At 37.8% G+C, this 17,747-nt stretch overlaps 1 protein-coding gene across 12 annotated transcripts in view; it reads left to right on the plus strand.

Annotated features, from left to right (window-relative positions):
* Positions 1 to 17,747, plus strand: part of ptprt (protein tyrosine phosphatase receptor type T) — a 280,622-nt gene that overhangs the window by 46,475 nt on the left and 216,400 nt on the right. For all 12 annotated transcript variants that reach the window (XM_016457210.1, XM_016457211.1, XM_016457213.1 and 9 more), the window contains exon 2: positions 8,388 to 8,513. In XM_016457210.1, the coding sequence (XP_016312696.1) occupies positions 8,388 to 8,513 (126 nt within the window). The remainder of the gene's footprint in view (positions 1 to 8,387; positions 8,514 to 17,747) is intronic.

The raw sequence follows: 17,747 nt of genomic DNA on the forward strand, positions 1-17,747 counted from the left end.
TCGGTATCGGTCTTTTTTTTTTACTCCCTAATATCGGTATCGGCCCCAAAAAACCCATATCGGTCGGGCTCTAGGCTGGACGATATAGCTACAAAATGTATCAACGATATAATGTTTCATATCGTTCGGTATCGATAATTATTGACATTTTTAATAGGTTAACCTTTTTTGAAACAAAGAGCAATAGAAAAAATGTTTTAAATTTAACCACCGTATTTTTAAATTAACCCATTTTATTGAGATAAACAACAAATATTTTTTTGTTTTAACAGTCAAACATAAAATAAAAATTAAACATATCTCCTTTCTAATGTTTTATATGCAGATTAATAAGTCTTACGGAAACTATTGGCTTGTTTCCCGAGGCCACAGGAGGACGCAATGAGCTAAGAAATGCAGCGCATTAAATGCAATGCAATGAAATAACTTACCTGTCTATAAAAAAGTGCATAACGTCTAAATTAACATATCTAAATCAAAAATAATTTCGTAAATTGCATAAACAATTATGAACAAACCAGCATCATGTACGCATTGCTTAATACAAAGAGCCAAATCGCCGATCACACAGATTGCATTAAAAAAATGATTAGGACGCAGTGAAAAGGAATAAACCTCCACAAATTTGCGACGTGTTTTCTAAACGTTTAAACTTTGTTTGAGACTTGAGTGCAGCAGTCATAGTTGTCCGTCTAAAAATGCGCTGAATATGCGTTCTGTGTGAATGGCTTGATTTCGGTTTAACCTAATCAAGATCTCCTACGCATTGAGCTACTGTATTTCTCGAATATTTTGAATGAATAAAGCAGCAATGGTGCATGTCGTGGGCTAGACTAACAAAGCATTAAAATGCAACAGTGTCACTTACATCAACATCACTGCATCTCATGCACCGCTGATGACGCTCCCTGACGCACACCTAACTTTCGATTGTAGCATTTTTGCATTCAGATCCAAATGTTTATTTTTCAATTCGACTAATATTAATTTTTTATTCACAATCTCCTCATCACAGTCAGGCACAGCACTCGTGTTCGTGTTTGTGTGTGCTGTCTGCGTCACTCATAGCACGTGCCTATATCGTGCGCTATATCGAACATTTTTTCTCTCGAATATTTTGAATGAATAAAGCAGCAATGGTGCATGTCGTGGGCTAGACTAACAAAGCATTAAAATGCAACAGTGTCACTTACATCAACATCACTGCATCTCATGCACCGCTGATGACGCTCCCTGACGCACACCTAACTTTCGATTGTAGCATTTTTGCATTCAGATCCAAATGTTTATTTTTCAATTCGACTAATATTAATTTTTTATTCACAATCTCCTCATCACAGGCAGGGACAGCACTCATTTCAGCATGTGCTCATGTGTGCTGTCACTCATAGCATGTGCCTATATCAAACATTTTTTCTATCGTTATCGATGAAGGTGTACCGTCGATAAATACCGATACCGTTTTATCGCCCAGGCCTATTTGGCCTTCACAAAAATTCATGAAATTACTGAATTTTGCTTTGCTTTTGCTTAAAAAAAAAATTGGTCGAACAGTGGTAAACAGTGCATTAAAACCACCCAGAACACCTTAGCAATGTCCTGACAAACAACTTAGCATCACGGCAACAAAGTTTTGCATGAGCAATTCCTGTTTTACTATGTTTTTTGTATATAGTAAAATTTACTATGTTAATATTGAAGTTGATATAATAAAAGAAGTTTGTTACCTATATAAGTAATTTTTTAACCTATGCTGTGACAGTCTACATGCAATAATAACCAGATTGACTAGCTTGTGTTTGTAACGGACCAACGTTGTCCATGTAAATGCTGTCCATTTTGGGATTTTAGCTCGCCCAAACTCTTCTAAGCTGTTTATTTCTTTGCGGGGAAGGTATCCTGACCCTGTATGTCAAATATTATACTGCAGAGTATTATAGACCGTTTTCTTCAGAGAAACCCGGAGGAAGAGATTTAACATGAGCCTTTGACGTAAAGTATCAGGCCTATTCAGCCCAGTGGGAAAGTGAGAATAATATCAGAAAGAATCCCATGTCTGTAGGAAGTTTCAGCTGGAGTCGGTATGTGCTAAGCGGATCAGAACAAACCGGGTCAAGAGAAGATCTACCAAGTTCAGCTGAGTCAACTAGTAGCACTAATCACATTTTCAGAGGTTTTGAAAATCAGACATATGGCAGCTGATTAATTCTTACCAATTACTGAACAAAATAAAAAAGCACTGTAAAGGAATAAACACGCCATTTGTCAGCAGAACTGCAGGGTATTGTAAAAGGTGAGAATTGAGTTTGGCAAAAGCATGTTGCATTTTCACTTGGTCTATTGGGGAAAGTGGTTTGGCACTGAATGTCCAGTCAAAACTGCTTTTCTAGAGCTGATATTTAACTCCAGAGTGTTGCAACCGAAGGTGTAAAATGTGATTTTTAGCAAGTCGCACAACGTGTGGATCCATGGGAGCGGTGCAGGGTACCGAACCCCGTAATCCAAGTAGCGTTTTAAAGGCGCGAAAACCTACTCGAGCAACACGACACTTCCCACTCACACTGGAGAAAGTGTGAATGTCTGTTGGACGCCTGTTCTTGGAGGACCCGAGTCCTGCTGTCTTTGTGTGGGTGTAGTGTTTACTAAATGAAGGAATCGCTGAGGTGTGTACAGCTAGTATATAGGGACGTATGAATGAGTTTGAACAATTAGGATGTTGGCGTCGGGTAGAGTGGTAAATATCTGCTCAGGCGTGGGTGAACTGGCACCTCTTTGTCCTTCTGTTGTAAGTGAAACTAGGAAATCAGCGTCCATCCGGCAGGCACGGCTGCACCTGTAGCACAGATGATGGATGGGAGAGATTTGCAGCGCACAATGGATTCTGTGGCCCGAGCGGACGAGGTTAAAGGCGGCAGGTGAGGTGGAAAAAGTTGCATTAGCTCAGGTTGACGGAGCTGCTACACTGAATGAGTGACAAGCTCACTAGAGAGCGGCTGCGCGTGTTTGTGTGCTAAAAGGTACCGAACCCCGTAATCCAAGTAGCGTTTTAAAGGCGCGAAAACCTACTCGAGCAACACGACACTTCCCACTCACACTGGAGAAAGTGTGAATGTCTGTTGGACGCCTGTTCTTGGAGGACCCGAGTCCTGCTGTCTTTGTGTGGGTGTAGTGTTTACTAAATGAAGGAATCGCTGAGGTGTGTACAGCTAGTATATAGGGACGTATGAATGAGTTTGAACAATTAGGATGTTGGCGTCGGGTAGAGTGGTAAATATCTGCTCAGGCGTGGGTGAACTGGCACCTCTTTGTCCTTCTGTTGTAAGTGAAACTAGGAAATCAGCGTCCATCCGGCAGGCACGGCTGCACCTGTAGCACAGATGATGGATGGGAGAGATTTGCAGCGCACAATGGATTCTGTGGCCCGAGCGGACGAGGTTAAAGGCGGCAGGTGAGGTGGAAAAAGTTGCATTAGCTCAGGTTGACGGAGCTGCTACACTGAATGAGTGACAAGCTCACTAGAGAGCGGCTGCGCGTGTTTGTGTGCTAAAAGGTGTTGGAGACGGGAAACAAGTGAGCGTGTGATGTGGAGTTTCCTTTCTCGTTGTATGCTCGTGTCAGGCCACTCTTGCTTAATTCAGAGCGACTAGGCATGCGAGGTTGCCTTCAAAATGAGTGTGTGTGTGTGTGTGTGTGTGTGTGTGTGTGTGTGTGTATGTGTATGTGTGTTTCGTGGATTAAATTGGCCCGCTTGCTCTTGGTTCGTGCTCCCGTCTGATCTGATTGGAGTTGTCTGCTTCTGGGGTGGTGGGGTTGGTTTTCTCCCTGTGAACTCCATAATCACAACAGCAGCCGTCTCTTGTTATCAATAATATTGACAAAAAAAAATCTCTGGGTCATGTTCTGCATTACATTTTGATTTACATTTACTTTTTCTCACAATTCTGAATTTTTTCTTGCAATTGCGAGTTTACATCTCGCAATTCTGACTTTTTTTAATCGGAATTGCATGACATGAACTCACAATTATGAGTTATAAAGTTAGAATAGCAGGATATAAACTCGCAATTGCTAAAAATAAAGTCAGAATTGTGAGAAAAAGTCAGAAACGCAATTCTGACTTTATTTTTAGCAATTGCAAGTTTGTATCTTGCAATTCTGACTTACTTGCAATTTTGACATTTTTTTTCAGAATTGTGAGATAAGCTCACAATTGCGAGTTGTATCGTTCAATTCTGAGGGTGGGGGGACTGATATGCTATCAGAATTCCAAGTTTATATCTCGCAATTCTGATTCAACAACTCGCAATTGCGTGTTATAAAGTCAGAATTATAAAGTCACAATTCATCAAATCCATGTGGTTGTTTTCCCATAGTGATGTCACTTCCTGGAGGATGATGTCATTAGGAACTGGCTTTTGTTAGCTAGGGATTTTACAAAAGACTAACAGGATAGAAAGTGATATTGAGGACCACAATGGAAATAAGCCTAAGGCTTTTTTGTGTATTTTATCCTCGATAGTTTTGAAATGTGTTTGAATTAGTCTTTATGGGCCTTTTTGTATTATGTTTTAAATTTTGTCAAATAAAACAAACAAACAAACAAAAAGACACAGGAAAAATATGTAAATCAATACCCAACTTAATAAAAAAGGAAATGAATGCATAAAACAATGGTTGCAATATTAGGATTAGAGAAAGAACAAATGAATGATGATTTTTATCTTTTAAAGTTGTCATGTGGGAACATGAACAACTAGGCCTACTTCTTAAAAATGAGCCCCTCTCAGTTTGGCTTGGATTTTCAGTATGTTTCTTTCACACAAATAAAACCTGTGATAGATCTGAATGTGGCTTGGAACAGAAAATAAACTATATACAGATGATCAGATTTTAAACAGCACTTTGATCGCTGCATTAACAACAGATATCTGAGCTATTATCTGTGCTTAGTGGGGTGGACATAATCACTTTAGTTTCAAACCGACTATTTGTCTGCTCGACTGGAAATGCCGCTGGTGAGGGCCAAGAAAGACACAGCATATGCTTATGACTAATGCAGTTAAACTCTCAAACATGATTGTAACGTCAGTATCTATTAACTAAGATCTTAACTAAAGGATGAAAACTATAGGTGAACATTCAAAACATTCAGCTGTCATTTCAGGTCTGTCTGTCTATCTATCATCTATCGATCTATCATATCGTTATAGCATTCTATCTATCATTCTATCTATTGTTCTGTCTGTTGTTCTATTGTTTTCTGTCATTTTGTCATTTTGTTGTTCTGTCCTTTGTTTCATTCTGTGTATTGTTTTATAATCCTGTCTGTTGTTTTATCATTTTATCAATCGATATTGTTTTGTCTGTAATTTTATCATTGTTGTTCTGTCCGTAGTTTTATCATTCTATCGTTCTGTTTGTTGTTTTATCATTCTATTGTTCTGTCTGTTATTTTATCTTTCTAACGTTCTGTCATTCTATCATTCTCTTTGTTCTGTTTGTCTATTTGTCTGTCGTTCTGTCATTCTCCTGTTCTGTCTGTTGTTCTGTCTGTCCCTCTGTTGTTTCTGTCTGTTTATTATATTATAAGACGCAATTATTCATGTTGCAGTTAAAGAGAACAGTAAAAACCGTGACACCTCTGTTTCTGTACACGCCAGTTATTTTTCAGAGTGTAAACAAACCCTTCTGTTAATCGAGCAGATGTTACCCATCCACCCCAAATCTCACTTCTTCCTTTCCTGCTCTGTGAAATCATCTCTCATCAAGTGCTCCTGATAGGGCAGCAGGAGCGCTAGATTCGATAAACATCGTATTGACAGCGTGCCAGCGGCAGGGCATATGCCAGCGAGCTGTGAGAGGTGTGGAGCCGTGAGCAGCAGATGTGGGGGACGAGTCGCGCTCGTACCGCTGCCATGTCTGCCACTGATGAGATTGGAAACTGTTGCTTGTATGCTGTGGGGCAACTTATCAATAATGGATCAAATTGGTAGGCAACATTAATTAGAGGAGAAATGAAGAACTTGTGCTTGTTTTATGTTTGTGTGTGAGTGTGTGTGCAGTGTGATCTCATTAGTACTTGTAAATATTTGGATGTGAAGTATGGTTCTAGCACATTTTAATATATTTCCATTCATTTGGATAGACACTGCTGACAGCAGATACTGTAAAACATAAACCTTATTGCATTTAAATGACTTGAAATGTAAAAGAATCCTTAACGGTTCACAGAACATAGAGCTCATGCAATTTAAAGCTTGAGTTTACTGTGTTTTTAATAATAAAATATTAAATGTTTAATGTCATCAGCAATGCAGTTAACTGTTTATTAGTTTCTTGTGGTTTCTAAACAATGAATCAGTGAAATATGTATAGTATGTTTCACAATAACATTATTTCACTTATATTTTGAACTTATTGAGCTTTCATGAGCCATACAGATATTGCAAAGTACTTTTGTTAGTCCCATTTAAATTTCATTTATAAATAAATTTGCCATTTAAAAAGTGATGGTGAAATTTTTTCCTCTAAGTCGTGCCATGGGCTTGTGTTTGAGTTTTAAACTCTGTAACCTGTTGGAGTAAACTCTCAAACTTTCTGACACGTCAGAGATGTCAAAACGTCTTGTAGGTCTCTAAAGTGGTACATGTATAGAAGGCTTTTGAACTTTAGATACTATCAGTGATACGATGCTATTGTATCTCTCCAAAAGTGTATGAATCCCTTAACATCCCTCAACAAACCCAAAATTCAGAACAAAAACCACACACTGCAATGCTATGCTAATTGTTTGACACTTCTCGATTCTGAGTATGAAAACATCTTCTTTTCCCAGCGTAGGCCTGGGACGAGCAGGGTGGCAGTATGAATACGTGAACACTTCAAAGGCAATTACAAACCGAGGGTTACATAAACTACAGGAGACCTAATTTCTTCTTCTGCTGCTGTCTAACTGAACCCCAGTGGGCAGACGTGTTCCACAAAATCACGTCTTTGACTGGTTAATTTTTTCCTTCAATAGATCGCGAGGCTATCCGATCGCTCCCCCTGGAAAATTCTGAATATTTGACTATTATTGTTTTTTTTACGGTTGTGCGATTTCTTTGAGAATACCTTTGATGTGGTTTGCGAGTCTTGCTGGTATTGTAGGATTCATCGCCTTTGGGCGCTCATGGCAAATTAATTATTTTTGTAGCATTTTAATCCTCTTGTGTAGCTTAATACGCAGGGGCAAATTAAGACGGCAATGAATATTTGGTCCTTGAAATATGCAGAAATGTAAACGTAAGTATCCTGAAGGCAGAAGTTTCATCATGTTGAATCTGAGCACTTAACATGCACACAAACCAAAGCGATTTCCATGTTGGGTGGTACAGAAAGTAACGTCCAATTGAGTAAGGCTGTGTGACATGTTCAGCCCACCCTGTAAAGATTCAGAAAAAAAAAATAGTCTGAAGGAAACGAGAAATAAAAAATAAATATTTATATGAAATATATATAGCAATATGCTGATTGGTCAATACAGTATTCCAGTCCTAATATAGTAATTTTTTGTAAAAAAACTTGTTCAGCTGCAATTGTAGAGGCACAAAAACGATCTCAGAAAAATTGGCCCCAAAATTATAATGAATAATTTTTGCATGACGGAAAGCTTTTAAAAAAAGTAAAAAAAAAAATATTTTATACTTTTTTTTCTCATGATAGCTTCACTTTTTTTTTTTTTTTTTAGATTTTTCATGATAGTTTCACAAAATATTATTATCATAATATGTCTGAACTGCTTTTTAAAACGTTTTTAACCATTTTTTCTACTTTTTACTTTTTTCATTGGTAATTTCAGTCAGAAAATACTGCACTTGTCAAAATGAAGTTGACATGGTGTATTATTAATATATAAATATAATTTTTTAATAAAATAAAATAAAAAATAAATTATAATTTAAATATTCCGAGACAATATATTTTATTAGCTTTATAATATAATATTTTAATAAAAATCTGTGATCTTGATTTCTTTTTTTACGTTGTAACCATTTCTTAAAAACAGTAAGCCAAGGCTGTGCTGTATTGTGTCACTCCGCTACACGTCATAAATTGCAATAGCCGTTTAGTCATGTCTGTATTCACAATACAGCACGCCCTCTTGCACCTTACTGCTTAAATAAACCCCCTCTCAAAGCTACGATACAAGAAGATGTGTTAAAACGAGTACATTTGATTAGTGCTATTTCATCCTGGCTTTCTAATCCTTAGCTCCCGGCTAGCATAAAGCTTAATGCGGTGGAAAATCGTGTTTTTAGCGAAGATGAAGTAATGATGGCACTCTGTGGCTTAATCATGTTGACATATGCCATCTTCCCCTCTTCTCTCTCATGTGTGTTCTGTAGGCAGCTGTTCGTTTGAAGAGCACTACAGTAATTGCGGTTACAGCGTGGCGTTGGGGACTAATGGCTTCGCCTGGGAGCAAGTCAACACCTGGGAAAGACCCTCCATGGACGCGGCCGTTCCCACAGGTATGGGATACACCTCCATGCCTCACTCTTTCGTGTTTTCTTCATCTCTTTCTCTTCTGCTGAGGTATTTTTAAAGGAATAGTTCACTCAGAAATGAAAGTTCTGCCATTATTGTTAGAGATGCACCGATCGATCGGCCAGAGATCGGAATCGGCCGATTTTTCGGTGATCGGCCGGTAAGTCTCACTTCTTTCCGATTTCGAGGCGATCCGTTTTGTTACCAGCGGCATGTTACAGGCAATAACGTCAGCCGTGCATTCTCGCTCTCTTCTCTCCGACCCCTTCTCTCTCACACACGTCTCATTCGCTCTGGTTAAATAGTGCTTGTATTGCGCATTATTTATATACCAAACGCGCGGGCACCACCACTGATCTATATCAGTGAAGCGCACAATCCACGCTCAGTCTCAAACAGCTTGTGAGCCACAAATACCAAAATGAGTGGCTAACTGCTCTAAAACGTTCAAATACATACAAAATTATGTCAAAATGCCCGTTTTGGCGAGTATCCAGTTAAACACAGTCAGTTTTGGAACGTTAAATAATTGAGAGAGAGAACGCATGTTGTGTAACAGTATATTGGGTCCGTGGATAAACTCTTAAAGGGACCGCAGTCCAATATTTATGCTGCTGTCTGTCATGTTAATCAAAGAACAAAAGACAAAAAAAATAATTTTCTGCTCTTGACTAAATATGTTTTATGCTTATTTTATTACTGACTTTTTACTTGTGTTTTTTAATGAAAATAAAACTTTGCGTTGAAGAAAAGTAGATTTTTGTTTGTATATGCTGTCAATTATAGTTCTTAGAAAGAAAATCGGAATCGGCAAAAATCGGTATCGGCAGATCACACTAACAAAAAATCGGAAATCGGAATCAGCCAAGAAAATTGCAATCGGTGCATCACTAATTATTGTCATTCCAGACCTGCGTGCTGTCATTTCTTTCATGGAGCATGGAAGAAATCTCCAAATGGACAAAAAACACCATTAAAGTGCATTGTAGAGTTCAACAGTCAGGTTCTGGAAGTAAAAATCCCATTCATTTTCTTCTAAGTGGAATTGATTTTTAATATTATCCTATAAACCTTTAAAGACAGACCTGCTGTGTACTGCGAGGTTGTTAATGGAATATATATGCTTGTGTTGAAGCTGTCAGTCTGCATTATTTCAACTTAAATAATAGTATTTAATGATGAAATTCCCGGTGGAAAAACTACATTACCCATGATTCTGCAAAGAAATTCCACCAATCAGTTATTTTATTTGCAGTGCTTCATGGGATTGTAGTTCTTTCCCTCATTTAAGCTTTTCAGTACAGTTTTTTACCTTTTTCTTTGTCTTTTTGTCTGATTTGTGAATAAAAGTATAAATTAAAAAAAGTGTAAAAAAGTATAAATCAAAGTTTGTAATGTTGTGATTAACCTCGTAGCTGGTTGGTTTGGTTCATGGTGTATAACTTTTTGAAAATCCCTATGGGAAAATGACTGGGGACTAAGAATGCTGAATAAATGGGTGCGCACTTTTGCACTCTTTATTATAAAGACTTTTGCACTATATCCCAAGCCATATTATAGTTTTGTGTGAAGAACAGACCACAACTGAATTCATTTTTTAAAGTTTAAGTGAAGTTAAGGTAGTTTATGTTTATGTATGTTTTTTTTTTTCCTTTTAGAGCTTAACAGATATGATTAGTTGATGTTGTATGAAGAATCAAACGTACAGGTTTGAAACAACATATGGTTGAGAAAATGAGTACATTTTCATTTTTGGGGGATCAGTTCCTTTTCTAGCTGCTTTCTTTCAGCAATTCCCAAGATCCATTTTCTTCAGTCATATCTCAGTCTCTAAATCATTTTGTTCATGTTTTTTGCCTTTCATTCTTCTCTCTATTGGCCTCTTGTTATATGGAGAACGCACTTTGGCCTCCCGTCTGTCTCAAAGTCTGTCTCTTTCTCTCTCAGCCCTTCTCTCTCGAAAGCGAGGCAGTAGTTCACAGCGAGACAAATGGCAATCAAGTTCGCTGTCACTCTCACTCAGCCGTCTCCTGCAGCGCTCAACAACCTCTGTCTCGCAGCAAGCACCCTTAAAGACAATAGAGTCAGCTACACAACTGCGTCTCTCCCCTCCAGCTTATTTAACCCCATTTGCTCCCTACACACTACATCTGACACCAAAGCACTCCAGCTTCCAGACACTCCATTGGAAAGGTGCTACATCTTTATAAATGACAGTTTTGGGGGGTAGTGTGCTGCTTTTAAGCCACTAAAGAAGTTTAGGATTGCTGTAGTGAAAGCACCTTTCCCAGAATTGGATGGTGGTTTTCAGAAGACGATAGTGTCTTTTTTAAGGCAGTGGTTCTCAGTTGGTGGGTTGTGTCCTAAAAATATGAGCTGTTGTGGTTCAGAGGGACATATATATATATATATATTTCCCACTGTATATATATATATATATATTAATAAATATATTAATTTATTTATTTTTGGGTGGATCCTATTATTGTTTATAGCTTTTTGTAGTTATGGCTGATTAGGACAAAACCACAAATGTATACGCTTTATGATGATTTATTGCATCATGCCTGATTAGGACACAGTGTTGAGTCGCCACTTGATGTCCAAAGTAAAATCTGGGTCCTGAAGCAAAGCCACTTGAGACGTACTGTTTTAAGGAAACGGGGTCGTCAGCAGCATCAAACAAAATCCAGCTGAAAACATCAAAGTCTAGTAATTTTTCTCTATTGGGGGCACTGGCATCAGGCCCCATCTGATAAAAATACACAAGCACTCATTAATAAATAAACGGCTGAAGAAGCACCATCTGCGCATGTTGATGTCATCAGGATCTGATTGTCTAATCAGGGGAGGAAATTGGGCCGCGGCATGATCCTTCCGTCATTAAACCACGTGGAGATGCGCCGATATCAGTCTCTCCTCTCTGATTGTAGGCGCCACTTATTACAGTGTTCAGTGAATTACACCCAGGAGGCAAAAGACCTGATGAAAAAGGAGCAATTGAAGAGTGTACCCACAGAAAAATTGTATTGCTTAGAGTTTGATCTTTCATATCATGCTGCAAGTATAGATCACCCCAAATTCCATGAATTGAGAATAATATAATATAATATAATATAATATAATATGTAATTTAAAATAAAATAAAATTTTTTTTTGAAGGTTTTACAATAATTTTAGGACAGCCTTAGAAGATAACAGCTAATATAGGAAAACTTTATTGCTCAGTCTTGTCTCATCCATGGGGGACTTAATTGGCTTCTAATTTAAGTTTCATTGCAGTAACAACATCATCTCCTTCTACAATTTTTTTTAGAAGAAATGAAAATAGACACAAATTAGACAACTGTTGATGAATAGTATGAGTATAGAGCTAAATAACTGTGTATATCATAGCTGAGAGAATTTGATCTTGAAAGAATTTGATGAGCAACATTTCAGTTAATATTGACCATGGCATTTTGGCCAGAGTGTAAAGAGTGTGAGATTAGGATATTTTTATCAAAGGAAAACTTCGAGAAGGATAAGATTTAGGCACACATCTCCTTTTGCTCTCAAATGAGTCTCATTGCTGCCCAGGAGAATCAATTGTAATAAGGAGGTCTCACTTATGTTTTGTTTTCTCTACCGGCAGAGCAAGAAGAGGTGGGAGATGGAGAGAGAAAGGCGACTCAGGTGGGGATGAGGGCACAATAATGTGTTCTTACAGGATGTGTAATGAAGCCTGTCAGTCGCCACTGTTTCATTTATTCCTCCGTGAACCGCGGGTCACTAGCATCAATACAATCCATTCCTCTCATTACCACTGCTCTCTGAGGGCTTCAGAGACAAGCTCCTCCAGGGAAAACACATCTGTGAATGAGATGTTGTGGCCAGATGCAAACGCTCTTATTGCACTCGGAGCGGAGACCAATCATCCCTCCGATGCCACACTTCAAAACGCTAAGTGAGGGAATGTGTGCCAGTACTTTCAGTTGGAGTTATTTCAGGTAGTCAAACTTGTTGCCAAAAACATCTGTGTTAATGTGCACAGGTGAATTTGAGAGAGGTTCTTTTTTGAGGGAAATATCCCTTTAAAGGAATAGTTCACAGAAAAATGAAAATTTGCTAAAAACTTACAGTACTTACCCTCAGGCTATCCAAGATGTAGAGGAGTTTGTTTCTTCATCGGAACAGATTTGGAGAAATTCATCATTGCATCACTTGCTCACCAGTGGGTCCTCTGCAGTGAATGGGTGCCGTCAAAATGAGAGTTCAAACTGTTGATAAAAACATCACAATAATCCACAAGGAATCCTCAGTCCATTAATTAACATCTTGTGAAGAAAGACATCTCCAGTGAAAAGTCCATCCCCTGTTGTCCTCTCACATCAAAATCCAAAAATCCAAAATATTAGTTTAGAACAGTTTTGGACAGTTTTGGCTTGTAAACTATGCTTGATCTGTACTTATTTCTCTCCTGATTCAGATGTGATGTCTTGAGAAAGCAATAGTATGGATAGAGGACTTAACTGGAAACAAGAGTTTTATAATAAATTTGTGTCTTACAAACACACAGATTTTCGCTTCACAAGATGTCAGTTGATGGACTGGAGTGCTGTGGATTCCTTCTGGATTATTGCAGTGTTTTATCAGTTGTTTGGACTCTCATTCCGACGGCACCCATTCACTGCAGAGGATGCATTGGTGAGCAAGTGATGTAATGTTAAATTTCTCCAAATCTGCTCTGATGAAAAAACAAACTCATTTACATCTTGAATGGCCCGAGGGTAAGTAGATTTTCAGCAAATTTTCATTTTGGGTGAACTGTTCCTTTAAATGTAAGATTAAGACAGCTCTGTCTGGGTATTTTTAGACTGTGAGATTTAGGGTCACTGGTTTGTTCTTTGAAGGAAAAACTAAGTATCTTTCTGAATGGCCTAGACTTTGAGTTTATAGCTTGGCGATGTGTTTGATTTATAAAACTTTTTGAAATCTTTATGGACCTAAAGATGAAGTCTTTGATGGACAGATGACAGCTCTTGGCCTAATTTTAGTGTTCTAGTGTTTCTCTCCCTCAGTTTCTCATGTTAGTCTGATATTTGTCCTATTATTTCTCTCCTCTGATTGGCCGGAGCTGTCAACAAATCAGAGCCAATCAAAAGAGCTGTCATTTAATCATTACAAACGATTTTGTGCAGGCGTCCACTTGGGTGTCCGAAGTCCCTGTGCATACTGTGCACTTTTTGGAATGGTAATTGAGTTCTGAATTATAGGTTGTCAGGGCAGCATTGCATAAATGTGCACGTTACAGATGGTTGACGAGGGTAAATGGCATTTTTAGCCTTTAATTTTTACGTTTTCATCTTTTTTTGTTCTCCGTGATGATTTGAGAGCCCTCATGGGCTGCAGTGCTTGATTGTGTGTCTGATTTCTTTCCTCTAAGATTAGAAAGTGGGGCAGAAAAGGTTGCAATTGAAAAGAAATTGACAAGGAAGGAGCTTTAGGCAAGCACTTGCGTACACCCACTTACACATGCACTTAATCATATAAAAACGTATAAAAACCAGTGTGGGGGAAGCTTCAAGGTGCTCATAATTTCAAGTAGTTAAACTACAGTCATGTTACACTACAAGTTAATGAATTAATTTACTTTTCTTAGCAATCAGAGCAGTGTTTTTCTAACACAAAAACAATGAGTCCTAATTAAGATGACAGATTTGAACAGATTTATTCACAAAATGCCCCTAATATAACTAGAGAACACCATCATTCATATAATTGATATTATTTTATAATTGATATAATTATATAATTCACAGTTTTAATGAACTGGTGCATTTAAATTAACTGTCCAAGTGAACAGATTCGCTAAAATGAATCTTCCCTGAGTTTTATTTGAGAGAGCTAACATTTAGTGCCTTAGTTTGCTTGGCTATAAACATGCATGCATAATGCTACATTACAAAAAACAGTGATGAACAGTGATATATATACGCTGCTGGATACCCAACTTCCTTCATTCTCTATATCTCTCCGAGTAGCATTTTAACATAGTCACCATTGCAAAACCACCTACTCACCAGAATCATCAGATGAGCCTTTATTATCACTGTAAAATGACAGAATGTGACTAACCTCTTACACAAATATCTAATTGGAAAATATCTAATTGCAATTTTTCTGATGAAAATTTCAAATGAAATTTCAAATGCAATAAAACAAAGCTCTAGATTTGCTGTGCTGATTTGCTGAGCTGCACAATTTGGCCAAAATATATTTTATATATATATAATTATTTAATAATAATAATAATTATTATTATTATTATATTTTAATGTTAATGTAAAATATATTTTGGCCAAATTGTGCAGCTCAGCAAATCAGCACAGCAAATCTAGAGCTTTGTTTTATTGCATTTGAAATTTCATTTGAAATTTTCATCAGAAAAATTGCAATTAGATATTTTCCAATTAGATATTTGTGTAAGAGGTTAGTCACATTCTGTCATTTTACAGTGATAATAAAGGCTCATCTGATGATTCTGGTGAGTAGGTGGTTTTGCAATGGTGACTATGTTAAAATGCTACTCGGAGAGATATAGAGAATGAAGGAAGTTGGGTATCCAGCAGCGTACTGCCATGAAGGACTTAAAGAGATTGACAGACCAAAAGAGACAATAGACAGAAATTGAGAGCGATAGACAGAAAAAGACAGATAGAAAAAGATGATGGAGAGTGCGTTAGTGGGTTTAGCATCCTATCCCAACACACATCAGTCTTGTTTACTGATTTCCAGGCTCCAATAAAGCAAAGCTACAGCCTCTAAGATTCTCCTGCTGCGAGCTGCCGGAATCACACTCTCACACTGGGGACCCAACTGCTAAGAGCCCTCCGCTCTTCCCTTTTCCCTCTGCCTCTATCTTCCCTCTTGCTTTTTCTTCCCCCTCCCCCTCCCATGTCTCCCGAATTCATCACACCTTCCGCTGACACACTGCTTTCATTAAAGCCTCGCTTGGGCCCTCTGCTGACTTACATGTCTCTGCTCTGGTTTACATGCCTCGATGAACACACTCCCAGTGATGCATTCACACTTACAGACTCACACACACGCTCACACTCACTCGGTGGGACAGAATGCTGCAAAGCGGCTCGGGTCAGGAATCGGAGCTTGTGATTAAGAGGACAAAAACATGCATCTGTTCTCGGTGGGAAAACAGAATGTTTTTTGTCCACGTCTGCTTCGTTTGGTTGCTTGTTCATGTCTCCCTCCTTATCAAAGCATGATTTAGGATTTAAATAGGTTCTATTATGCATTTGTTTTTTATTTAAATTGCCTCCCTCATGTCTTTTAATAATGTTGGAATAATTTTTTTTTAGAACTAAAAACATAAAAATTGAGATTTTAATGACATTTTTCCATCCACATGACTGGGTAGGCCAAGTTTGTGATGCAGTGGGTGAACAACGATATGAATAATGACACTGAATCGAACTGAATAATGATGCTGTTGTCTTCTATAGAGCTATTTATAGCTTAATTAAATAATTGTTTCATAATTGATTAACTTTTTACACAGCTTTTCAACGCTAAAGTGACTTGAGCTGAATAATGACACTATTGTGTTTTTTAGAGCTGCTTTACAGCAGAATTTGAATTTGTCTCATATCTGAAGAAATCTGCATCATTGATTCTGTTATTTTCCTCTTTAGTACTGTGAAGCTGTGAATCTGTATTGTAAATAAACATGACTTGATCGGTGGTGTAAAAGTGGATGGTCATATGCTAATGTATTGGGTTTCTGATGTCAGTTTTAATAGATTCAGTTTAGTTTCTGTTTTCAGGTATGAAGAAAGTTTAGACTTCTTAAACAGCTTATGTTTTTTATAGTAAGTGAACTCTTTTATCTCTTAGGATTAACAAAAACCTGATTCCTCATGATGTGATTGCATTAATGATTTAAAACTAGGATATGATTTAATTTTATTTTGATATCACAAATTGACCTGTTCACCCTTCGGGTTTTTGAAGCTTGGGAGCCTAAATTCACCTTGCATTAGATTCTGTGTGACTTAAAACCATTGCAGCGTTAAAAGTTTGTGCGTGTGTGTCTCTGTGCCGTTGAATTTGACAGGCATACAGACTTGAAGGCCCTGTGATCGCCTGTCAGAAACACAGTGTTTTTCCCCTCATACAGCACCTCGGAAAGTGAAATGTTTCGTCTTTCCATCCTCCCCTTATCCCTCAATACACCCATTTTTCATTGTCTCCATATTGCTCACGTTCTCATCTCCTCTGTTTAGTAATCCTTTTATCTCTGTGCTCAGATAATACAATTTTCTGATCATTTCTGTGTTGGGATGAAGGAGTTTGTGTTATCCATCACTCATAACGGAGGCCAGAAGTTTGTTGTCTGGTTATGACCTTGAGTGGTGCATGGTTGTGTGGTCGCCTTTTCCCTTGTTCACATAGGAAAACAGGGATGGATGACCATAAGTCAATGCCATTGTTTGACCGGCAGAGCATTTAAAAGCCATTGCTGTCAGGAGCAATGTTGCCCCAGAAAGAAACACAGAGAGTTGGTGCTTTCTTTGTGGACGAGTATAAGCTTTATGCAGCACTGCCTCAGTAAGAACAAATCAGAGGCCTTGATCGTGCTTTGAGAATAGCATGCACTGCAAGGTCTGTCAGGATTGCAAGAAACTGCTAATCATACCATAATGCATCACATAAGTCATTCAATTCTTATGAAGGCTGATGGAGTATTTTCAATGGATGAAGATGCTATATGGGAGTTCCACAGAAATATAACATCTATGTCTACATAGGGCAGCATATTTAAAGAAGGAAATAATGGAAACCCTGTAATTAAAAGAGTGGTTTATAGGCCTAGAAAATTACAATCCAAATTAAAAAGGTTAAAATCCTCATCCAGTGCTCATAAATGACTGGAAAAGTCACAAAAGTTTATTAATCAAAAGATGTGGCAACCCAGAAGTTCATTTCAGAGATATAAAGGTTATTCAAAATGGAAAAGTCTTGAAGAAAGTTGTGTAAAACCAGCATTTCTTATAAGAGGTTTAAAGGTTTGCAATCAGAATGAACTGAATGCAAATCCTCTGAGAGAGCAGACAGGCCTATGAATCAGTTTCCCTTTTAGACTACAGTTTTAGATGGTTTGCATGTGCACTTGTTAAGCAAGATATTAAAATTGCTATACACATCATTAACATTTATCA

Source organism: Sinocyclocheilus anshuiensis, unplaced genomic scaffold (genome assembly GCF_001515605.1).
Source record: "Sinocyclocheilus anshuiensis isolate Anshui unplaced genomic scaffold, SAMN03320099.WGS_v1.1 scaffold447, whole genome shotgun sequence".
Lineage (NCBI taxonomy): Eukaryota > Metazoa > Chordata > Actinopteri > Cypriniformes > Cyprinidae > Sinocyclocheilus > Sinocyclocheilus anshuiensis.